The sequence below is a fragment of the Podarcis liolepis genome (genome assembly GCF_965112155.1).
Source record: "Podarcis liolepis genome assembly, chromosome: 5".
Taxonomy (NCBI): domain Eukaryota; kingdom Metazoa; phylum Chordata; class Lepidosauria; order Squamata; family Lacertidae; genus Podarcis; species Podarcis liolepis.
Window position 1 is genome coordinate 63,319,633 of NC_139556.1, and position 25,554 is coordinate 63,345,186.

Sequence of the window (25,554 nt, forward strand, 5' to 3'; positions counted from 1 at the left end):
GCAAGCAAGAGCTTTCGAAATTTGCACCTGTGCGGGCTGCTGTAGGCCATCAGACTAGTGCACCATCTGTACAATGTGAATTGAAACCTTTCCAGTCGCCACTGCCTGGCTTGTTGGTGGCATACCAGCGCTAGCTTTGAACTTTAGTGCATACTGCTTTGAATATAATTCTCTGTTTGTGCATGTTTGTGTGGTTTGGTTAACGCGCAAAGAACTTCATTTCTGCATCTGATTTTGGTTTTGCCTGTGGTAAAGGAACTGTCAAGTACTTGCACACTCCTTGTTCACATTAAACCATAGTGTATCATAAAAAAAGAATAGAAAACCTAAGAGTTTATGAGAGAGTAGGAGAAATAGATAGCAAATAAAATAAAAATAAAGGTCAACTTCCTGCGTTTATATCTGTGATCTGCTTAGATGATCCAGTGACCTAACCTTTGGGTATTTTTTGAAAGTTCAAAAAAAAAGGATGTTACCAATCAATAAATATTGATCTGATGAGAAAGGATTTAGGGTTTTTTTGTGGGGTGCAAATGGGGAGTCTAGAACAAACACTAGTAAAATTATTCATAATTTTGCATGGAATTCATTCTTCTTCAGTAAATATATAGATTATTTTGTGTATACTTTGATAGCTGTCCAAAAAAAGAGCAAAACAAATATTAAAATGAAAGAGAGCTTATTAATTTTGGCAGCTGTAGGTTGAGTCATAACACAATATTATGAAATGTTTGGTTTTAAAGTAACTTTAAAATAATCTCTAATGTCCATGCCACTTAATTGAATCATTTATTGCCTGTTACCATTAGAAAAATGTCTTTCATGGATGGGGAACCTGTGGACCTCCAGATATTGCTAGATTACAATTCCCATCTCCCTGAATGTTGGCCGTGCTGGCAGGGGCTGATGGGAGTTTGAATGGAACAGCAGCTAGAAGGGTCAATTCTGATTTATATGCATTATTGAAACCAATATATGAACAAATGTTATTCATGTTTAGATTCCAATAAGGAATCTAGACAAAGTTTGTGTTAATACATCTTCTTGCTCCAAACTAGTTTTTGAACATACATTGAAAGGTAATCACATATTTAATATAGTACAGCATGGACTGTATATAAAACAATTTTGTATAACTTTGAAATCCTTGAAGGAAAAAGAGCTGTCTTTTAGGGCAATAAAGACAAATCAAGATGTAACCTGTCCAAACAATTATGCCATTTCATAGTTGGGATAGATTGTTTCATTATTTAATTTTCTGTGTGAAGCAACAGTATCTTTGTATTTTAAACAGGCCATGGTGCTGATGTCAAGTGTGTTGACTGGCATCCAACAAAAGGTTTGGTGGTTTCTGGAAGCAAAGATAGTCAGCAGCCAATCAAGTTCTGGGATCCAAAGACTGGGCAGAGCCTTGCTACACTGTAAGTGCAATTGCAGTTGGTGCCTTGGCTCTTTTTGCCAAAAATTTCTGGGCCTTCAGCATGTATAGATTTATTGAACACTTATTTAGAATATTATTGCCCAATTTATTTGGAATAATGTATGAGATGGCTGTAAAAAGTGTTGTAACAGCAATTGAAACAAGGGTTTAGCACAGTTTCACTATGAGAAAATGCCAAAATGTTCATAGTTTTTATTTTATTTTATTTTATTTTTTATTTTTTATTTTATTTTATTTCATTTCATTATGATGGGGTCAGGGGACACGTTAGATGTTTCAAAAAATTATGCATGCTGTGGAGAAAGTGGATAGAATACTTTTTACTATTTGAGCTGTTTTGAAGACAAACAGTGGGTTGCTTTAATTGCTCATTTCTTTAAATTATGCAGAGTTTATTCTTTTTATGATATATTCCAGTCATGCTCATAAGAACACTGTGATGGAAGTCAAATTGAACCTAAATGGCAACTGGCTACTTACCGCATCTCGTGATCACCTCTGCAAACTCTTTGATATTCGAAATCTGAAAGAAGAGCTTCAAGTCTTCAGAGGTCATAAGAAGGAAGCAACAGGTTAAAAATAACTTTTGTGTTTCTGAACTTGGTGGTTGGATATTCAAAACCCTTGAAAGTAACTATGCAAAGTCTGCATTATATCACTTCAGTTTCTATGATCTGTAGTTGATAAGATAACTAATACCATTGCTCAAATCAAGCATGCCCAAATCTTCTATATCCTTAATCCGTTTAGAAAGCTTATAGCTTCTCCCTCTCTACAACGTTTCCCTTCTCCTAATCTGTCTGCTACCTTTGAAGCTATTGATCACACTATCCCTCTTGATGTTAACTCTTCAGAGCACTCCTGTCTTTCTAGCAGCAGCTTTTGTCCCTGCTGACAATTCAGTCTCCACCTCCCATATTACTCATTTTCCTACCCATTGGCTCTGCCATGCTGTGTGTGAACTTCAAGTTTGTGTATTTATTTCTCCATACCATATCTACAGGTGAAACTCAGAAAATTAGAATATTGCGGAAAAGTTCATTTATTTCAGTAATTCAGCTCTTCTGCATTGCTCGGTCTCATGTGTCTCATCTTTCTCTTGGCAATGCCCCATAGATTCTCTATGGGGTTCAGGTCAGGCAAGTTTGCTGGCCAATCAAGCACAGTAATCCCATGGGCATTGAACCAGGTTTTGGTACTTTTGGCAGTGTGGGCAGGTGTCAAAGTCCTGCTGGAAAATGAAGTCAGCATCCCCATAAAGCTCGTCTGCAGAAGGAAGCATGAAGTGCTCCAAAATCTCCTGATAGACTGTTGCATTGACCCTGGGCTTAATGAAGCACAGTGGACCAACACCAGCTGATGGCATGGCTCCCCAAATCTCTTTTCTGATGAGAGCAGCTTTTGCATCTCATTTGGAAACCAAGGACCCAGAGTCTGGAGGAAGAGGCACACAATGCCAGATGCTTGAAGCCCAGTGTGAAGTTTCCACAGTCTGTGTTGATTTGGGGCCATGATCATCACAATTATAACAAATAAAGGCTTGACATATCTCGCTTTGCATGTCATGAGTCTCTCTCATATATTAGTTTCACCTTTTAAGTTGAATTACTGAAATAAATGAACTTTTCCACGATATTCTAATTTTTGAGTTTCTCCTGTATTCACCTGCATCTCCTCTCTTCCAACATCCTACTTGTCTTTGCTTTCTTCTCTGCTTCCCATCAGTAAGCCTTCTGGCAGCTGTGAGGTCCCCCTCCACAGGTCCTCCCATGAGCACTCCAAAGGCTACTCTGAACTGCCAGTCTCTTTTCCTGCCCCTCCACTGATGCCTGTTGTCCACTGCTCATCGCTGCACTGTAATCCATCCTCTCTCATCTAGTCAGATCCTACGTTACTTCTGTTCTAGTACACCATTGGAAAAATGTAAATAAGTAGTAGTAATTGTGAATTTCTGCATTGCAGCTGTGGCCTGGCATCCTGTTCATGAAGGGTTCTTTGCCAGTGGAGGGTCCGATGGCTCATTACTGTTCTGGCATGTTGGGTAGGTACCTCTGATGAGAAATTACAACTGAGAAGTCAGCATAATTTAATATTGTCTTTTGATACTATAGAATTATCCTTGTGATGATTTGTGAATGACTCCATCCTGGGCTGAAGGGCTTTACTTTAAGAAATCTAAGTAATATATTGATTAATCCAGAGGTTAGGGACCCTCTGACCTGCAGACCAATATTGACCCACCAGGGGGTCCACTTTGGCCTACAAGGCCATTTCCCCCCAACCACGCCCACCTGCTCATCAGCTGACATCACTGGTAAATCCTGCTTTGGTTATGCATGCCTGTTCCCAGCAAGGAACAGGTGCATGCGGCTAAGCCAGCAGGATTTAGTCACAGTTAAAGCCTGCTGAGTTCAAGAGAGCCCTTTTTCAGAGGCTGAATCCAGGGCAAAGAGCTGGCTGAAAGCCCTTTGCGAAACCAGAGGCAAAACAGGAGTTGGGGGGTAGTGTGAAAGTGCTTTGCAAAAGTGCTTTCAAGCAGCCCAGCATTCCTATTGATGCTGTTTGCAAAGGGCTCTCAGGCAAGCCACAGTGCTTCTGTTTGAACCTCCAGGTTGAGCCTCAGGCTCAAACAGGAACCCTGGGCTACTTGTAAGCACTTTTGCAAGGCACTTTCAAACCTCCCTTCATGCCTGTTGCCTCCAAGACTCAAACTGGTGGCTCAGACAGGAACATTGGTGTTGCCTGAGAGGCTTTTGCAAACAGCATCCCCTGGTTTCATAGCAACAGGTGATTGACCGGGGGAGACCTTTCCCACTTGCCAAATTTGGCCTGCCAAGGAGTAGGGATATAAAAGTTTTGCCTGCTAACCAGAAAAGACTCCCCACCTCTCCCCTGATCCTTGTGGAGATAATCACTAAATATATTAATTTTCTAATGTAAATATTTCTGCCTGAAAGAATGTGGATATGGCTTCTCTTGTTTGTCACAGCAACCTTCATAATTAAAACAGCAGTCAAAATAAGTTTTCACATAAATAACTTTTGAACAAACAAATGCAGGTTAAACATTAAACAAAATAAGTTTCATTGAGCAACACTGTATTTTTTTAAAAAAGGCAAATAGGCCTTGATGCATCCTTGTTCATCCATTTAAGCACTATTTTTGTATTATTTCAGGGTGGAAAAGGAAGTGGGAGGTATGGAAATGGCCCACGAAGGAATGATTTGGAGTTTAGCTTGGCATCCTCTAGGACATATTCTGTGCTCAGGATCAAACGATCACACCAGGTATTTTTATTTAAATATTTTGCTTTGCACTCGTTTGACCTCAGTAACATTTTGTTTTTCATTGCTCCACTTACATTTCTTTGTTGTCATCATGCATTTGTTTGTACCCTCACGAACATACCCTACCAAGAAGCTTTAAAAGAAAAAATGTAGTTTACTTATGCAATGGAAGAATAAAATACTAAGAGTGTTTTCAGGAACTAGCACTCATTAGCTTTTAATATAGTACATTCCACTTACACATTCATACTAATGCAATCAGCTGTTATTCATGGTACTTTACCTTTCATCTTGATTAAAAAGAATACACTGTGAAATGAAATGAAATATGATCATTCAGCAAGCTGGAAGATTTAACTAGTGAAAGAGACAGGGAGTGAAATATAATACATTAAATGTGGAAAAGCTGCAGGAGATGATTGTTTTGCCAAAGGCAAGGTGGTTCTTTTAAGATAGATGCAGAAGCAATACAAGTTTAAGATAGATTCAGAAGCAATACAAAATACACATGTGAGTGAGAAGATTATAGATTTTATTCTTAAACAGCAAGCAATATATACATACCAAGCAAGCACTTCCCTCTGCCACTTGAAAGCCCTCAAGAAGTGGCAAAGCGACTTCCCCAGGTAGCCTCAGTTTGCACGGCCCTGTGGTTGATCAGTCCCTGCACGAGCTTCAAAGAAACTCTGCCCAAACGGTCCGGTTTTATAAGTAGCCTGTGTGGCTTCCAAGACTGACTACGTGTAGATCATCCATTAGCCATCCCCTCCCAGTGCTTCACTTTCTCAAAACAATGTCCAACATCAAAGAAGGTACCCAGCACTATCCTCTGAACTGATTAAGGCAGCTGTGTGGGGGACTTCATCTCCTCCCAACATTCTCAGGACATTAAAGACGGTTCTCACACCATCAAAATACTTAACAAGAGCGAGGGAGGGGGAAGGAGTAGAGGCAGGAAGGGTAACCGTGTCAGATCACTAACTTCTCGATACATTTTTGTCGATGAGGAAGAGAAAATTATGATGTGCAATAAGAACTCCTTGTGCTAACAGGACTACTTCACTGGATAGCAGCCCAGATGTAACACATTATTGAACTAGATTATTTCTTTTGGCATGTGTATTGCTGAACGTAATGAAAGAGTAACTTGTAAGTCAGCTTTATTATAGTTTATTATTGTTTTTATCTCTTTTGATTGCTCTGATAGTATTCATACTTCAAGGGTGAAGTGTAATTTTTTAATATATACATTCTCAAGATATAGCAGAGTTCTGTACTTGGCACCCAATAATATGTGAAACAAGCCTATTGGTTAAGTACAAGTTTACACCATTGTAAGATGTTACACAAATTATATTAATAGTCTGGTTCTGGCTGATAATAGCTTTCTACTGTGGCTGTTGAACAGATTTCCCTTTTCTGCTTTAGAAGCAACTCTACTGCTTATTTAGGTTTCTTGGAACTATGTGCACAGCAAGGAGTGGGTACTATACCTCTACTCTCTACTACTGGCAGATGGTGAGGGACCACCCAATTCAGTAGCCATCACAACTTGAAGTGGTCCAGTAGAAAACAAGAAGAAGCTAATACACATTTAAAATAACTTTTAAAAAAAAACTTTAGAGTTGGGGGAGGTTAAGAGTTACTGGCTCTGAGTAATGAAGGCTTAACTTATAAATCAACAGAGGATACTATCTCTTAGTTTTATTTTAACAGCAAATTCTGGACCCGGAATCGTCCTGGAGATAAAATGCGAGATCGTTATAATCTGAACTTGCTTCCAGGAATGTCAGAGGATGGAGTTGAATATGGTATATTCATTTGTTACACTTAAATTCCGTCTTTCTTCCAAGGAGTTTGTGGTGTCATACATGTCCTCCTCCCCTTTTTTACCCTCTCAACAATCCTGTGAGACAAGTTAGGCTGTGAGGTGGTGACTGGCCCAAGGTCACCTGGTGAGCTACATAAATGAGCAGGGATTTCAACCTGAGTCTCCCTAATTCTAGTTCAACACTCTAACCAATACACCACAGTTGCTTTCTTGGCCATTTGTATGGGAATACGAAAAGACAACAGACTCAAACTTAAGCAGTGCTTAAGGTAATCTTTAAATCGTTGTAATGTAAAAACATGTAGTTCCTGAAAACTCTTCTCCCCTTTTCCTTTGCTATTCTGTTTCTTTCAGGTGAGTTATGCATTCTAACACAACACAACATAGGAACCATGGTTGTGGTCTTATTTCCAAATGTTTGTTCTCTTGTCATCACAGCCCACCTAGTTGTTACCTTGCAAAGAAAACACATATTTTACTCAATATTTATTTCAGCAGAAAGTTTGAAATGCTATATAGGTTATAGACTTTAAATTAGGAATGGGGATCCTCAGGCCTGGGGGTGGAGACAAATACGGCCCTCTAAGCCTCTCTTTTTGGCCCTCAGGACTCTTCCTACACCACATACCCTCCGCAGTCACACCTCATTTCCTCAAACCCTGAAATCCTGTGAGGAAGGGTGGTGTATAAATTTGATAAGTAAATAAAAATAAAAAGTCCCACCCTCAGATTGCAGCCTACTAGAGTCCTTTTATCTGGCTTGATTCTGTCCTTAAACTCCGATAATGTATTTTGCTTGGCTGAATGTGGTATAAAAGAGGATAACGAAATTAACGTACTGTATAAAGGTAAAGTTTACATATTTTGTGCGAGCCACTTTTTCCTGTGGCCTCACCCGTCACAAGCAACACTAGCTGAAAAGGGTTCTTCAACCCTGCTTTAAATCCTTGCCGGTCAGTAAAAGAGAAAATAATGAAATGGTTGATTGTAGGAAATTAAGTAATAGTGTTGAAACATCACTGAATGGGACCTAAGAAATATCATATATTTTGTTGATAACAGTTTACTCTCCCTTTCCAGATGACCTAGAACCCAATAGTCTTGCAGTGATTCCAGGGATGGGAATACCTGAGCAGCTGAAACTAGCCATGGAACAAGAGCAGATGGGTAAGAAGAGAAATTGTGCCTGCCGTAATATGGATACTTTCCTTGGCGTAACTCGTTGAATATAGTGGGAACTTGCTAATAACCAATAGCAAGAGAAATACCAATTGATAGTAAGAGAATCCCAAATAGGATTGTGTTGCTTTTCTAAAAATTTGCATGAATCATAAAGAAATGGGTTGGATCTTCTTTTCTGTTCCTTTTTGGCATCCTTTTGTGCCAAGAAAAATTTAAAATTAGCTAAAGGATTCTGCAAAAAAAAAACCCCTACCCATCTCTGGACGTGAAGTTAAATTTCCTGATGACTTTATTTATGAAGACATAAGTTGTTCATCATACTGTGTAGAAATCACTATTCAATTCTTTTCATTGAAGGGAAAGATGAGACAAGTGAAATTGAGATGACTATCCCAGGACTGGACTGGGGAATGGAGGAGGTGATGCAAAAGGACCAAAAGAAAGTACCACAAAAAAAGGTCCCCTACGCAAAACCAATCCCAGCCCAGTTTCAGCAGGTTAGTAACTAAATGCAGTGCTATAACTTCAAAACATCTTTATTTATTTCCACAATCAGTACCTATTAGAATGCAAAGTCCTCCTTGATGAATTCTTAAAAGGAGCAAATAGATGATTGACTTCAGCAGCTGGGCCTAAAATATAGTGCAGTTGACATAGTTTGCTTTCATCAAGTCTCCAGCGTAAATGCACTTGTGAATGGATTCATCCAACCAACAGGTTTCAATAACACTGTAACCATACACCTTTATTATCCTATTCAGGCTTGGATGCAGAATAAAGTTCCTATTCCTTCACCAGCTGAGCCACTGAATGACCGAAAGGAAGATCTTAAACTGGAGGAAAAGAAGAAGTCACAGGCAGAGATTGAGCAAGAAATGGCAGCACTTCAGTACACCAACCCACAGCTTCTAGAGGTATGTGAAAAGTCAGGCCACTGATAATGTTTGCATAAATGCACTTACTGTATTTTTCGCCCCATAGGACGCACCTAGTTTTTTTTGGGGGGGGGAATAAAGGGGGGGAAATTATTTCCCCTCCAGGCGCGGGGGCTGGCGCGGGGGAAGCCTGAGCTTCCCCCGACCGCAGCCCCCAGAACAGGCTGCCGCCCCAAGCCTTGTGCGCCCAGCGGGACCTCCTGCCGGGCGCGCAAGGCTTATGGACATCTGCCTGAAGCAGGGGGCGGGCTCCGCAGCTGGCCCCCTGCTTCGGGCTGCAGGCTGCCGCCCCAAGCCTTGCGCGCCCGGCGGGACCTCCCGCTGGGCGCGCAAGGCTTACGGACATCTGCCCGAAGCAGGGGGCGGGCTCCGCAGCTGGCCCCCTGCTTTGGGCTTCAGGCTGCCGCCCCAAGCCTTGCCCACCCGGCGGGACCTCCCACCGGGCGCGTGAGGCTTGCCGACATCTGTCCGAAGCACAGGGCGTGCTACGCAATGCGCCCTGTGCTTCAGGCTGCAGGCTGCTGCCCGCAAGCCTTGCGCGCCCGGCCAGACCTCCCGCCGGGCAAGCGAGGCTTGCAGATAGCTTCCTGAAGCCTGGAGAGTGAGAGGGGTCGGTGCGCACCGACCCCTCTCGCTCTCCAGGCTTCAGCGAAAGCCTGCATTCGCCCCATAGGACGTACACACATTTCCCCTTCATTTTTGGAGGGGGAAAAGTGCATCCTATAGGGCAAAAAATATGGTACTCACACCAAAAAATAGAGGAAACCAATGAGGATATTGATGGGCCGTATTTGCAACATCACTGCAGCTATGGGTAACAAACTTTTCTGGCTTAATGAATGGTCCCAAGTTACATGATGCTGTATGTGGGTCTGCCCTTGAGTACTGCTTTCAAGAGAGGCTATCTGGGAACCACATATAATCTGATCTGTGTGCAAGGATAAGAATAATGAATAAATGATTGCCACAAAACCCTCTGAAGAAAGTGGCTTTTTGGTTTTTTTTTGGCCCTGACCTGTGTCTTATCAAGTGGTGTATGCTGCTTAAGTAAACATTCCGTTTGAGAAGGTTATTGCTTCCTAGCTACATTCTTCATTTTGCTTTAGTTGAAACAATAATTAAAATTAGAAATTGCTTGGTTAGTACATAATGAAAGCCATAGTTTGTTTAGCCAAAGTGTGGCTTGTTCGAACATCTAAGCTCAGCCCAGAGAATAATTATGGTTTGTTTTCCAGTAACAAACTACTATCGGCAACCATAGTTTGTATTTGGCTTGAGAGTCTAGCCATATTTTATCCTTGGATCTCCAAACCCAACAGTCTTGCTTAACTGTGGGTGGCCACCCCACTCCAGACATTCACCAAGCTACAGAGGCAACAGGCAAGAGCAGCTAGAGAATAAATCAAGCATTGGAGAAACAAGCCAAGGGATATTTGCTTTTCTGTGAGGCTTAGCATTTGTTGAGCAAGCCGTGGCTTAATACTAATTGGAACAAGCTACACAGAAAGTGCCCTTTGGTTTCCAATAGTTTGTCATAATTGTGTGGGTGTGTAAATTATTTTCTTCTTTTTTTGCAGCAACTGAAGATTGAAAGGCTTGCACAGAAGCAAGCAGAACAAGGTCAGCAGCAGCCACCTCCAGGAGGACCTGTTCATGGACCCCAACATTTCCCAGGACAAAGTCCAATGTCTCAGGTGCCTCAAGGCTTTCAGCAAGCCCATCCACCTCAGCAGATGCCAATGAATATGCCTCAGATGGGACCTCCTGGGCCACAGGGACAGTTCAGGCCTCCAGGACCTCAAGGACAAATGGGACCCCAAGGTCCTCCTTTACACCAAGGAGGTGGTGGACCACAAGGATTTGTTGGGCCTCAAGGACCTCCACAAGGACTTCCAAGACCTCAAGAACTTCATGGGCATCAAGGAATGCAGAGACATCCTGGCCCTCATGGACAAATGGGCCCTCCACCTGGAGGGCCACCTGGTCCACAGACGAATTCTGGACCTCAGGGTCACTTAGGCCCACCAGGCCCACAGGCTCATTTAGGTCAACAAGGTCCACCAACACCACAGACCCACTTAGGTCCTCAAGGGCCACCTGGTGGTCAAGGGCCACCTGGGCCAAGAGGAATGCAAGGACCTCACGGAGTGCAAGGAGCTCAAGGGATACAGGGTCCTGTATCTCAAGGGCCCTTGATGGGACTTAACCCAAGAGGCATGCAGGGACCTCCAGGACCAAGGGAGAACCAGGGTCCTGGACCACAGGGGATGATGATGGGCCACCCACCTCAAGAAATGAGAGGGCCGCATGGTTTACTGGGGCATGGTCCCCAGGAGATGAGGGGTCCGCCACCTCAGGGTTCAATGATGGGACCTCCGCAAGAATTGCGTGGGCCACCAGGTGCACAAGGACAGCAGGGACCTCCACAAGGTGCTATGGTAGGGCCTCAAGGAAACATGCAAGGGCCACCAGGGCCTCAAGGACAGCAGAACCCTTCAAGGGGGCCACATCCTTCCCAGGGCCCTCCACCCTTTCAGCAGCAGAAAACTCCCTTGCTTGGTGACGGTCCTCGGGCCCCATTCAATCAGGTATGTCTGGGAAGGATACTCTTCATGAGAAGAGGTCTGGTCAGGAAGAAATTAATACCATAATAAATTGCTGTTAATAGCATAATAAAATGATCAGGCAGAGCAGTGATTTCAGTGGTGTAAAACTCTTTTAAGAACAAAACTGTAGCTGTTACTATAACCCTAGTGTAAATGAAAATAGATGGATTTGGGCACACATGCTGTTTTTTTTTTGTAATCTCAGAATATGGGTGAAGTCCAGCATTGCACCAGCGAATATGACTGAATTCCCCTTCCTCCCTGCAGTCTCCCAACTGATTTATGTCAGCAGAAGTGAGATACCAAAATTGCACGCCACCTTATTATTTTCATAATTCCAACAGACTGTTATGAAAATGGGGATCACAGATGTCTCAAGCAAGTTGAAGTACATAATAGACAGTGTATCAGGAGATTAAAAAAAAAATATTTATACCCATCAGATTTCCCCCCCAGAAGCAGGTCTTATTGATGACCACAATCCAGAGTGTCATAGGGTGACACATGCCCACCTGGGCTGACAAAACACATTTTCAACAGCAACCGCCTTTGCCTCTTTATAAGCCATGGTTGATTTTTTCAGTATGATTCAGTATGAGAAGGTCTCTGATTCCTTATAGTGAACTGGAATGAAATATTTTTGTGTTATGGGGGGATGGGCTGATAGAAGTGAAAAGAGAAGGAGGGGAATCTCATATATTACTCTATCTGCACTGTTATATCTGAGTTGAACTACATCACCTGAGGTGTGTGAATGCTTTCTTATGAACACTCACTCCCCTATTGGCAAATATATTTTTGTAAATTCCTAAATCTATAGTCTATGAGTTTGTTTATAGGGTGACAGATGCCAATGATTAAAAATAAAAAAGCTTACATACTTTTAAAAGGTATGTAGAAGAGGGAGCCCCACTCACCTCACAGAGTGTTTGTTGTGGGGGAGGAAGGAAAAGGAGATTGTTAGCCGCTTTGAGACTCCTGAAGGGGAGTGAAAGGCGGGATATCAAATCCAAACTCTTCTTCTTCTTCTTCTTCTTCTTCTTCTAGCAGGGCAATTTGTTATTAAGGGCTGAGGAAAGCTGCACCTGCCCAAAATTCCTCTTCTGTACAATCACTAAAGTCAAGGAACACCCTTTTGCTCTTAGTAGGTGGTAAAGAATGCAGACTTATACAGGAATGTTTTTTGGTGGGATCTTATCCACAGGGTAATTGCTAGAATAGGGTGCAATAAAACCTAAATGTTTCTTTGATTTTGACTTCATTTGTCCTACTTATCTTTTTTTGTCCAGTGTAGCCTGATTCCACAGTTTGTCTTTTTTTTGTTCTGTTCTGCTCTATTAGCTGTTTCTAGCTGAAGTTATTCCAAAACTGGGAGAGAATTCCATTTTAATGTTGTTTGGATTTACCCTTAGAGCAGGCATGGAAAGCCTCCAGCCCTCAAGCCAAATTAGGCCCATCAAGAGTTCTGTGTTCTCCAAGCCACGCCAACCTGCCCCACACCTGATATTTTAGATCAGTTGGGAACTCCTAAATACAGTAGAACCATATTTCCCTACTGAAAGTTGCCATCAGTCAGCTGATCAGTGGTGACTTTAAACCCTGCTGCATTATTTTTTATTTTTTTTTGGTGGCATAGTTGGAACCCAACTTACACTTACATAGGAACCTTCTTTGTAGCTGGGCTTGAGTTCAAGCAAGGTTATAAAGGAAAAATGGGTCATCTCATGTCCTGGTAACAGGTGATTGACAGATGGCCAGTCAAAATGGCTTGCAGGGGGTGGGAGAGTTCAGGATCTGGGTTGCTGGCCCCACTTTTGCCTCATAGTCAGAGGATGACAACCATATATTGCCTGTTCTCCTACCTAGTAGACACAACGGATTTCTGCTCTGCTCTGCTCTATTCTAGTCTATTCTTTCATTGATTCATTAATTCATAGTTTTTCTTTCTTGCAGGAAGGACAGAACCCAGGTCCTCCACCACTGATACCAGGACTGGGACAGCATGGAGGCCCAGGCCGCCATGGCCCTCACAACCAAGGACCTGGTCCTAATAAAGGTAATTAAATTCATTTTTCCTTTAGAACAAATGGCATAAGCTCATTATTATTGCAAAGCAACCCTTAGCACAATTCAGTGCTTTAGAGTTCTTTGAGGCTTTAATCCATAGACTAAGTCAGGCAACATGTGTCTTTATTTTCTCTCTTACAATACACTGGGTCTGGAATTCTCTCCCCCTGTAAGTATGTTCATCCTCTACCCTAATGATTTTCAGACATCAGGTGAATATTTCCTTGTTCCTTCAATTCTAGAGCAGTGGGTGGTGCTGATTTAGGAGAAATTTGTGTCTCTTTGCTGGGTTGCAGTATAATGTATACTGGTTTTAGGTTTATATTTTATGGTTGAAGGATTTCATTTTGTGAATTTTTTTATTGTTACGTTTTAGTGGAATAGTTTAAGGTGCTCTGTGAACCTTTAGGTTGAAAATCAGCGTACAAATTTACAAAACTAAATGATTAGTAGTGGCGCCCGCGCTGTGGAACGCCCTCCCATAAGATGTCAAGGAAATAAATACCTATCAGAAGACATCTGAAAGCAGCCCTGTTTAGGGAAGTTTTCAATGTTTGATCTTTTATTGTGTTTTTAATGTTCTGTTGGGACGCGGGTGGCGCTGTGGGTAAAACCTCAGCGCCTAGGACTTGCCGATCGTATGGTCGGCGGTTTGAATCCCCGCGGCGGGGTGCGCTCCCGTTGCTTGGTCCCAGCACCTGCCAACCTAGCAGTTCGAAAGCACCCTCGGGTGCAAGTAGATAAATAGGGACCGCTTACTAGCAGGAAGGTAAACGGCGTTTCCATGTGCAGCTCTGGCTCGCCAGAGTAGCTTTGTCACGCTGGCCACGTGACCCGGAAGTGTCTGCGGACAGCGCTGGCTCCCGGCCTCTAGAGTAAGATGAGCGCACAACCCTAGAGTCTGTCAAGACTGGCCCGTACGGGCAGGGGTACCTTTACCTTTACCTAATGTTCTGTTGGGAGCCGCCCAGAGTGGCTGGGGAAACCTAGCCAGATGGGCAAGGTATGTATGTATGTATGTATGTATGTATGTATGTATAAATAAATACAATAACAACAACAATAATAATAATATATTGCCTTTTGGCACAGTAGGGACCAGTGCGACAAACAGAACTCATATACTAATATATAATATACTAGTATATTATATAATATGTGTACTATTAAAACAGGTAAAAGTTTTATAAGAATATTTTGCTGATACAGTGGTCCCTCACAAGACGAAATTAATCCGTTCCGCGAGTCTCTTCGTCTTGCGGTTTTTTTTGTCTTGCGAAGCACGGCTATTAGCGGCTTAGCGGCTATTAACGGCTTAGCGGCTATTAACGGCTTAGCGGCTTTAAGAAAAAGGAAACGTTTCGTCTTGCGAAGCAAGCCCATAGGGAAATTCGTCTTGCGGAACGACTCAAAAAACGGAAAACTCTTTCGTCTTGCGAGGTACCACTGTAGTTGTAACTTCATTGTCTGCACTTACGAAGTACATTCAGTTATACCTTTTATATTATTAATATTTTGTTACAAAGCACACACACATATTTCCTTTATCTTAAGGTGATTCTCGTGGGCCGCCAAACCATCACATGGGCCCTCTCTCAGAAAGGCGGCATGACCAGAACAGTGGTGGTCCTGATCATGGCCCTGAGAGGGGCCCCTTCCGAGGTGGTCAAGATTGGGGTGATGGCAGAGAAAATAGGGGCATGCCAGACAGAAGGGGACCTCATCCAGAGTTCCATGATGACTTTGATCGACCAGATGAATTTCGTGAAGACTTCCATCCAGACAAGCGATTTGGCCATCGCTTACGTGAATTTGAGGGACGGGGAGGCCCACCCCAAGAAGAGAAGTGGAGACGAGGTGGTCCAGGCCCACCTTTCCCCCCTGACCACAGAGAATTCAATGAGGGAGATAGCAGAGGTCCAAACCGTGGACCTCCTGGGCCTTGGGAGGGACGGAGACCTTCAGACGAGAGATTTCCTCATGAGCCTGAGGATGCACGGTACCGAGGAAGAAGAGATGAAAGGTAAAAATCATACAGTGTTTATTATTCGATGATGAACAGTTATCTCCTGGTTTCATATTAAAAGAAATGAACTTCATTTAAGTGAATTTGTACATTTTATGAAAATAGAAATTCCTGTTTGTAGGAACACATCAAATCATTTATTAATAAAATAAAATTATGAAAATGACATTCTACAAAGTTCAGTTTTCCTAAAGTGGGCACTAGGTCACAGCCAAGTGGACTCATAGAATCCAATTGTAGAGTTGGAAGGGATTTCGGGGGTCATTTAGTCAAACCCTCCTTTATTGTAGGAATCTCAACAAAAACCTCTGCACAAAAAACCAAGCTTGCTCCATCTTCCATGTGACAGCTCTTTAAATATTTGAAGATGGCTATCACCTCTCATCTCAGTCTTCCCTTTTCCAAGCTAAACATACCCAGTGCCCTCATAAGACTTGGTTTCCAGACCCCTGATCATCCTAATTGTCCTCCTTTGCACACATTGCAGCGTGTCAATATCAGTATTTCAGGTGTGGTCTGACCAAGGCAGAATAGAGTGGTAATATTACTTCCCTTTATCTGGACACTATACTTCTGTTGATGCAGCCTATAATAGTAGTAGCTTTTTTTGCTGCTGCATCACACTGTTGACTCATGTTACGCTTGTGGTCCACCAAGACCCCTAGATCCTTTTCACTTGTACTGCTAGTAAGTCAGGTGTCCCACATCCTATATTTGTGCATCTGGTTCTTCCTGCCCAAGTGCAGAACATTACATTTGTCCCTATTGAAATTCATTTTGTTACCTTGTGCCCAGTTCTCCAATCTGTTAAGGTCATTTTGAATTGTGATTCTGTCTTCTGTGGCATTAGCTACCTCTCCCAGTTTGGTGCCATCTGCAAATTTGATGAGTATCCCCTCAATTTCTTCATCTAAGTTGTTTATAAAGACACTGAACAACAACGAGCCCAGGACAGAACCTTGCAGCACCCCACTTGTCACTTTTTTCAGGATGATGAGGAACTATTAATGAGTACTCTTTAGGAGTGAGTAGCAAGAGGCTTGGGTATAATCAGTGGAACATTTAATTAGAATTATTGAAAAGCCGCTTTTATTGATAATGACTTTCATACAACATAACATGTATTTAAATTTGACTGATTAAACAATTGGAAACCAGACAGCTAACTAAATAATATTCAACTGGTTGAAAACTTTAGTTTCTGATTCCTGGCAAAGGTACAAAGTAAATAATGTTTTTAAATAATACAATCTCATTCCAGCAATGCGGAGAAATTGGGCATTTTTTTAAGCAGTTGGAATTTTTGAATAGACAATGGAATTTTTCAGCATGGAGCTATATAACTTCAAGTATATTCTTATGCTAATTTGTATTTCTTTGGTTCAGCTATAGGAGAGGAACACCCTCAAGACATGAGGGCCGGGGATCCAGGGGAAGGGACAGCTTTTCTGGGCCTGATGACTTTGTGCCAGAAGAAAAGTTTGACTCCTCAGAGGATAACGTAAGAGGAAGAGATCATGGTGGCCGGGGGCGAGGTCGGGGTGCTGCTAGAGGTAAGAGAGCTTTGATGGATAATTTATACTCAGCTGAGGAATGTATTGGTGCAGTTAGAATTTTTATAATTGTTCTTTCAACTTCTTTGCATATTTTGTCCATTCATTATACAGGGGGACGGAAAGGTCTGCTTCCAACGCCAGATGAATTTCCTCACTTTGAAGGAGGCCGTATGGATGGAAATCGAGAACCAGGTGAAAATATATTACTTTATGCAAGACTGACCACCATCAAATGTTGCTGCCCCTTCTATTTTCCAGTTGCAGCTTAATATAGTTGTTACTGTACTTCATAAATAGCCTAATGGCATCTAGAAGCACTTCACCAGATTTTATATTAGCATTTATCTGAATACTGTATTACAAAAAGGGGGGAAGCTGAACAGGCTACCATATGATCTTTCTTACTGTGTTTAATTCCTAGATAGATACAGATACATGGAACTACAGATTAAAACTGGCCTGGATTTTCCTATCATGATCCGATGGTTCTCAATCTGTTTTAGATTTCTCCAAAAAGTTTCTCCAGCAACCCCCTTCAGTTCCCTGTTGGGGTAAGGGGTGGGAAATATTTAGCACTCTGGCTGAATCTGGCACACAAATTTCAACCAAACCTCATACCTAAGAAGTTAATCAGCAACAGATTGCAGAAACTATCCCATTTTTACAGAGAAGGCAGATTATTTCAGAGAGACACATTTTTCCTTAATATAATGGACTACGAGGCAGGCCTGTACAGTTCAGATAATCGGTAATGAGACAAAGTTGCTTTCCCATCCTTGTTGGGTGCTGCAAAAGAGGTTTCCCTTTCTCAGTGCCCAGCATGCAAATGCAGAGGGGGTTCCTGTAGAGGAAGAATGAGCTCTGCTGCTTGAAGTTTTTGATAAGGGAGGGGTGGAAAGAGGTACTCATGAACCATAGAAAGCCACATTTTTACCATAATCTACTCCCCCCGTCTCCTTCAGTAGCACCAAGAGCTTGGTGATTTTTCTGCAAGTGCTGTTCTTGTTCCTTTCTCACAAGAAATATGTCCATTGCCTGTTTCCCTATCAATCTCTATCCCTTCTCTGTCTAACGAAAGCAGAAAGTACAATCTCCACAGCAGCTCGCCTGGGGTGGAAAGGGGGTAGAACCTTCACCATCAGAGATAGTGGAACAGGAATTATTTGTGTGCTTAACTAAGAAAAGACAATGAGCCATCTTCCTGAGGTAAATTGGATGCTACAAAACTTTTATTTCGTTGTAATATTTACAAAAGATATTGCTAGAAAGAGGTTCCAAGAAGAGATTCGTTGCTGCACTGTACCAACATTTGTCTCTCTTGATTTTCCCCCCCATCATGGTTAGGTCCCCGCCAGGATCATCCACCTCATGATGGTCATTCTCCAGCAAGTCGAGAACGTTCTTCCTCAATCCAGGGAATGGACATGGCATCACTGCCACCTCGCAAGCGTCCTTGGCATGATGGACCAGGAACCTCTGACCATAGAGAAATGGAAATTCAAGGAGGGCCTCCAGAAGAGAGGGGAAAGGGTAAAACATAATTCTTTGAGATTAGAGAATTATCTCTAGAAATTTTAATTTCAAATATTACTGGAAATATCAATTTGGAAAATGTTGATTTTATTTTTTACTGCATTGGTATCAAAATTCCTATATGCAGTGTTAATTTTCCCTACCAATTATCTTTAACTCTGCACTGTTTCTGCAGTGGAACAGGAGGCAGGAAACTGAGACACCATACTTTGATCTTATGTATTGCATGACTGGAAAGCAAACAAACTAGTGCATTTTCTTATTTTAGTTTGCAATATTTTTATTCCAGGGCGTGGGAAGTCAGGACCTTCACAGAGAATGTCAAAATCTGGGAGATCCAGCTCTTTGGATGGAGAACACCATGATGGATATCATAGAGAAGAACCCTTTGGAGGACCTCCAGGAGGCAATAACCCTTCCCGAGGGAGGAGTGGGAGTAATTGGGGAAGAGGAAGTAACATGAACTCAAACCAGTCAAGGCGAGGAGGTTCTCGAGGTGGCGGAAGGGGTCGATAGAAGAGGTTATGACTGGGCAAGTCCCAGTCTTTCTAGGACAGTATTTAAATACACCTATTGCAGAATCATTGAGAAAGTAATTCTGCAATCCCACAAACCTGGACTCTATGAATGGAGATAAATGAATGTGCATTAGTTCCTAAGAAGGTCTATTCAAAGATTAAATGCCAGCTAGTAATGCCATCACAACTACCTTTGTTTCACTCTCCTTGCCATCCCAGTCCCTCATCACTTCCATATTTCTTGCATTGATTTTTGAAGATAAAAGCTGGATGTTTTTTTAGTGTTGTGAGACATGGAGCACCTCCACAGATTTCAGTTCATGTCCAGAAGAACTTGTTTCTATATGTACAGTTGTCAGGAAAAAGTTGAGTTGTTTTTGTATGAATACAGAATGCAATTTGTCCAAAAATTAACAAATGGAGTTTGTGATTTTTTTATATACATATTTTCACATCTTCCCTCTATCATTCCCCACACAGTATCTTCCATGTAGTATAAACTGATGCATAGACTGCATTCTTGTCTCTGGATACAAAAGCATCCAGTTGTCAGAATCTTGGCAACTTACTACTGTTATACTGATCTTGAGGGATATCAGACAGAAGGAAAATTTCACAAAACAAGACGTTATTTGAACAATCAGTTCCCCCAAAATTTGTGTGAAAGTATGCAGTGTCTATATGTGCCATTCACTGTGGACACAGTCACTGGAATTAAGGTATGAGTTGCAGAAACTATTCTTTGAGTGATCTTCTGACACAATCTTGAAAGTGCCATTTCAACAGCTAATATTACCAAAGTTTTGGATTCTGGCTAGTAAAGAATACCCAGAATTGGCCAGTGAAGCTATTATCCATATTTCTCAACAATGGTGACCCTTAAAAACAAAACAAGAAACAGTTTAGCTGAAGGAAATGAGTTGCTTTTCTAATATCACCCCTTACTGAAATGAAATCTGGAAGAACAAACATGCTCAGGTGTTCCACTGAAAGTGTCTTTAAAAACAACAACATTGCTTTTCAAAAGCTTTTCTGACTTTTTGCTAAAAGTCATTAGTGTGTGTTTTATTATTATTATTATTATTATTATTATTACTATTACTACTACTACTAAATAAGTAAACTATATATATTGCTCTAAATTATTATTTTAGGATTATTAAACTACATTATTAGCATTATTAATTATAAATCAAAAGTGAAAGTGGGTCCCATGTTGCAGGTTTGGACTTGGAAATGGGTCTTGGGTCTGGACAAGTTTAAAACCACTAAGGGTTATACTGAGCCTTAAGATTTCTGTCACAAGGAATCAAAACTCATTGGCCTAGGCTTTAATTATTCAATTTTATTAACAAAAATGACACATTACACATATCTGCAAATCAAGTGAACGTAAAGCACATACTGTACATGTTTCTCCAATTCTCTTTGGTAGACAGTTTATTCCAATAGTGAAGCCTACCCAACTGCAGTAGAAAAGAACTAGAAAACAGCATTCTGGTGAAGTTTATTTTGTGCTTTTAAGTTTTGTTAAGTCTTTGTAGACATATTTCTACAGAGAAGCTTTGCAGTCTCTGTGTTATGCTGGTACATTTCTCAAGAGATGATCTGACAGTATTAAAATATCTGAAAACCTTTTAGTTGTGGTCAGTGCAGAGACAATACTGGTTCCAGCTAGCTCTGGGAATGCCTGCTCCTTCCACCTCAACCACAGTTAAGTGAGAAATATACATAGCAATCTTAAGCACAGTTATAACCAACCATCTAAAAAACAACAACACACCAGTAAAATAATGTTTTCAGCCCCTATTTAGATCTGAGGTTTTTTTAATGAGTCAGTCAAATCAGTCATTCAAAGTGCTATCAGCTAGGAGTGCTATCAACACTCCTATTGAGACCCAAAAGACTTCAAAATAAGTTTGCAAAAACTGAATCTAACTATTTCTTTCAAATGACAAGGGACTGAACAACTATGTATCACACTAATACAAAAACCAATCACTTACAGCCCAATCCTCCCAATGTTGGTGGCTTGTGGGAGGATAGAATACTATGCTTGTTACTCCCTGACGGCAAAGAGATGTGCTACTGGTTTACAGGGTGGGGCTCTACTATAGTGCAGGCTCCACCTTTGATGGGTGGAAAGCCAGCAATAAGACGTGAAATGGGTCAGGATGCCAGGGCTCTGGATCCTGTGCTTCCTCTGAGAGGCTTGATCCGTAGGCTTCTCAGCTATGCTAGCCTGGAGCTGGCACAGCAAAAATATAAGAAACAAATCCCCCTTCCACCCTGGCAAGCAAAAGCAGCAGAGTATGAGATAAAGCACCCTCTGCTCTATTGATATCAGGGCAGAGTTAGCCTACCTGTTAGGCTATATACCTGGGTGTAAGTCCCTTTTAACTCAGTGGGACTTCCTTCTGAGTAAGCATAGGATTGCACAGTTAAATGTGCTCTACAATGTGTTATGCTAATTATCACTATTTTTTAAAGTCCCAATTAAAAGATTTCAGAATATTTTTATCACACAATTTAACAACACTTAGCACCATTTTGATTCAGATCTGCGGCATCTGCCATAGCCTGATTTCATTACAATGCAGGACCCACAAATAACAAGTTTGAAAATGTAAACAAATATGCCATCTTAATAGCAGATCACAACCTAAAGCCATAATCCTATGCATTTTTTTTTAAGCCTCACTAGGACTTGCTTCTAGTAAACATGCACAGGATTAGGCTGTACATCAAGTAGTCAAAGTATCTATTCAGACATACTAGCTACTAAGCTACTTTCAAGTTTTACACTTCATGTCCCACACTGATGCAGCATTTGTGCTTGACGATAGTGCTCTAACATTCCCACTACAGCAAGAAGCCTTTCTCAGTAACGTACTTTTGAACTGGAAGTTATTTGCATATCCTTTTTTATTGTTGTCAAAAATGTTTTATTGAGAGCTACAGATTTTGAAAAACTAATACTTTAACATTTGGCTGCAAACTCTAAGCCATTTTGCAAGGCTTACTTTAATGACTTCTAATAACCACAATTAAGAGGCAGCTTCAATGGTTAGTTTTAAAATTACATTATATGCAACTTACACTGCCAAAGTGTAGTGCTTGCAACTGCTGTTGGTTTAAGTGGTTTACAGATTACATTTGTGAAGCAAAATGAACTTTACTCAGGTGATTTTTGTAGTGCATACCGATCTATTAAATATGTCTATGTGATACCCATCCATCACACCACATATCAATACTTCTAAGCTGTAGCAAGAACTAGGAGCCTGTGCAGTTCAGATTCAACCCATGGGCTTACAAAAATCTTCAATGCAAACATGGAATAAGTTATGACAGAATCGTATATGACAGATAGCCCCATGATCCAAAGAAGTTGAGGATATATTCAGGCACAGCTTTTTCACATGTACTGTGATTTCCCAAAGTCACAATGAGAGCATAACCCATTATGGCAGAATTAGGCTCCATGTCTATATTATACTTGTCTTTAAAATCACTGACATGAACTTCAGCAGTCTCATGGTCATGCCATTTTGAATATGATCAGACCTAGAAGTCATTGCCTGAATAGGAAGTATGCTGGAAGTCAGCCCAAGAAAGAACTTGATGTTATGGATAAACAAAGTACTGTATATACTGATACTGTTGACTTTTAGTAAGGCAAGAGGTTACATGGCAATTGGGAATGTTACGATGCTAGGGAACTGAATGGAAGCAAATCACAGCTTCCAAATTTATTTGCTGCTCTGGCTCTGAAAAGCTGAAGAGACAAACTGATGATTTGGACCATCTCATTTTAAAAGAGTATAAGGTTCAACTACTTGTTACTGAAAGCACACTTTTAGAGCAGCTTTTTCTGAAGGAAAAGTAGTAAATAGCAACTTCTCTTTCCCCCTACCATGCATAAGAAGCTGGAAAGGATGAGGAACCATCCAGTCAGTAAACCTTCTTGAACACATACACACCAGAGTAGCCATCTCATCCTCACTCACTTGTGCTCTTCCTCTGGGTGGTGAAGAGATGGGGACAGCCCAACATAATAGCAAGTGGGAGTGTCATTCTTGCTACTATTATATAGTCTTTCAGCCACTCTCAGCAGCAAGAGACAGGCAAGTGATGCTTGCCACTTCTTGTGACAGACCATTCCAGAAGAAATGAACTATCTGCTTGTATTCTCTCTTTAAGCAGTGCAACACAGAGATGAGAACAGATTGGTTGCTTCTCCTTCAAAACAGAAGTGACATCATTGAAAACACTTTCATAAAAGCATGTTTTATGCAGTTGGGTTCTAAGACAAAGAGATAGGTCTGGCATCAATGTGCACCCTCAGGGAATCTGCCAACACATACTTGTACACTTGGCTAGGTCTGCCTGTTAAACAAAAAAACAAAACCTCATCACCTGCCGCTGAGAGGGCATCTGAGTGGTTTCAGAGAGCAAGGGGAGACACAAAAAGACCTTTACCCAGTACCACTGTTAAAGCCCTTAATTGGTTCAATTGCTTGAGTAGCTTGTTCAGCCAAGTTCATACACCTTTGTTGCAATTAACTTCAACTATCCTTTTCAACTGCCTTGTGCAAAGGATGCAGTGTCCCGGTAAGGTTACTCAAGGGCTCCTCTGCCCTCATTCGAAAAGATAAACAGGAAAGAAACGTTATCCTACAAAATGCCCCCTGGGCAGTCGGGTCTGGCCTGGAGACGACGTCCCGTGCTGCGCGTTGGTTTGGAGACGGGCAAGGGGCTCTTTACCACAGACATCAATCTTGTTTTCCCACGTCCAGGAAGGGCTTCGCCTCGACAAGCGTCCTCACACGGGCAGAGTTTTGGATACGCTGCGTCGCACGGCGCCGCCCAAGAACCCGCCGACATAGCGCAGCCCGGTAGTCCCGCCAGGTACCGAAGACAGCAAGTAGACTCCGCCGGCTCCCAGCTGGACGACGGCCCCCAGCGTGGTGAGCAGAGTGCTGCGGAGCCCAAGCGCCGCGTACAGAGTGCCGCCCACCGAGGCTAAGTAAAGGAGGGCCAGGCCGCGGCGGTCGGGCTCGCCCAGGAGGCGGCTCGGGCCCCGTAAGAAGCCCGCGGCGCCCAGCGCGAAGGTGGAGCCCAGCGACCAGAGCAGCGCGAACTTGCGGAGCAACAGGAGCGACCCGTAGAGAGCGGCGAGGCCGAAGCAGAGCACCGCCAGCAGCAGGCACAGCGCGCTCCCCACCAGCCGCTGCCAGCGGGACAGACCCGTCGGCAGCCACGGATCCGGCTCCGGCTCGGCTGCCCACGGCCACGTCTCCGTCGCGGGGAAAGGGTTGATCCGGCCCAGCCAAGTCCCCAACCCTGAGCCGGGCTTCTCCGCCTCATCTCGCGGCGGGTTCTGGGGCGCCGACAGGGCCGCCGAGCTGCCGCCCGCCTTGGACTGAGCTAAGTACTCCTGCAATTGCCGGTTTAGATCCGCCATCTTGGGGAGAAGGCGAAGGGCCTTTTGGGAAAGCGCCGGGGTGTGAAAGCAGTTGCCGATTGGTCAACTGTCGGCCGGAGTAATGCACTTCCGTGGTTTTTCTAGTCGCCAAGGGAATAGGGTTTGCGTCATCAAGGACTTGGCTCTACTTTTTCCTTTAGAGACGCTGAACTATAGAGATATGAAACTTAGAGAGTGACCATCTGGAGAAGAAACGCTAGTCTCTTTGACTTTTTTCCCCTTCCCCAGGGCGGAATTGAGAACTGGCGGGGGCGGGTTCTAGAATTTTACTATCGCTGTGATAAGGCTGCTGCGTATTCAGTCAGAAACAATTACGTAGCGGTAGCAAAGAAAGAAATGCTTGCTCTATCCTATTGTAAAAGTTCTGTAACGGTATGCTAGTTTAACTGAAGTCATTTATTACTACAGCAGCTCCTCTTTGGGATGCCTCCCTGATTTCATTTGCCATGTCAGGATCACTATGAGCAACTTGGTCACGGGGCAGGGGTGGCAACTTGAATAAAATATTGGGGGTCCAGGTAAGCCCTGCCCCACATATGACTCGGTGCACGCACACTATTTGAATGGCAAAGTCCATCAACTTGGGACCCCTCTATAGTTTTGCGCCCTTCCCTCTCATTCCTATAGAGGTTGGGTTTGGAGATAAGTGACCCACTGGTTCTCTCCATTACATCAGGCTTCTGTTATGCCCACAGTGCTGTCCTGCTTGCTCATCTTGGCTCAGAGGCTTCTAGCTTTTGGCATATAAATGGTGTCTTACCTTCAAACGTCTTTGCCAGTTGCATTTTAGCCCTCTGAATTGCAACCATGTCCCCTTTCACTCTCGATATCTGCCACTCCCTAACTCCCTAAAGAAGTTTAGTTTCAATAAGGGCAAAGCTTGTCCTGAATAACGGCTGCAGATCTGAGAGGTTTATTGTTGAAAGGATAGCGCAGAGATTCTAGCATAATATTGGGTGGGAGAGGCATGTAATGGACTTCTGTGACTGCCCCTGAATGACCATAATAAGGATAAACCGAAGAGCTTTAGGGGGGTCTTCCTAGTCTCCGTTGTCCCTTTGGGGCTGCTCCCACTGTGGTGCTT

The 25,554-nt window shown here is 42.5% G+C and overlaps 2 protein-coding genes across 3 annotated transcripts in view; one reads left to right on the top strand and one right to left on the bottom strand.

The window, feature by feature from the left end:
- WDR33 (WD repeat domain 33) overlaps positions 1-19,400 on the top strand; it is a 55,562-nt gene extending 36,162 nt beyond the window's left edge. The window contains exons 8-22 of one of the 2 annotated variants that reach the window (XM_083505562.1): positions 1,295-1,421; positions 1,859-2,013; positions 3,404-3,482; positions 4,618-4,728; positions 6,445-6,539; positions 7,640-7,726; positions 8,099-8,238; positions 8,503-8,655; positions 10,254-11,264; positions 13,236-13,338; positions 14,904-15,372; positions 16,762-16,928; positions 17,043-17,123; positions 18,276-18,461; positions 18,754-19,400. In XM_083505562.1, coding sequence (XP_083361688.1) covers positions 1,295-1,421; positions 1,859-2,013; positions 3,404-3,482; positions 4,618-4,728; positions 6,445-6,539; positions 7,640-7,726; positions 8,099-8,238; positions 8,503-8,655; positions 10,254-11,264; positions 13,236-13,338; positions 14,904-15,372; positions 16,762-16,928; positions 17,043-17,123; positions 18,276-18,461; positions 18,754-18,980 — 3,191 coding nt within the window. In that variant the 3' untranslated portion in view covers positions 18,981-19,400. Of the gene's footprint in view, positions 1-1,294; positions 1,422-1,858; positions 2,014-3,403; positions 3,483-4,617; positions 4,729-6,444; positions 6,540-7,639; positions 7,727-8,098; positions 8,239-8,502; positions 8,656-10,253; positions 11,265-13,235; positions 13,339-14,903; positions 15,373-16,761; positions 17,124-18,275; positions 18,462-18,753 lie in introns of both variants that reach the window. The other variant, XM_083505561.1, reaches the window with a different exon arrangement.
- An 875-nt stretch (positions 19,401-20,275) lies between these two features.
- Positions 20,276-24,582, bottom strand: SFT2D3 (SFT2 domain containing 3). The gene has a single exon (XM_083505617.1). The coding sequence runs from the start codon at positions 24,447-24,449 to the stop codon at positions 23,808-23,810; it is 642 nt and encodes a 213-aa protein (XP_083361743.1). The 5' UTR covers positions 24,450-24,582; the 3' UTR covers positions 20,276-23,807.
- Positions 24,583-25,554: the final 972 nt, after the last annotated feature.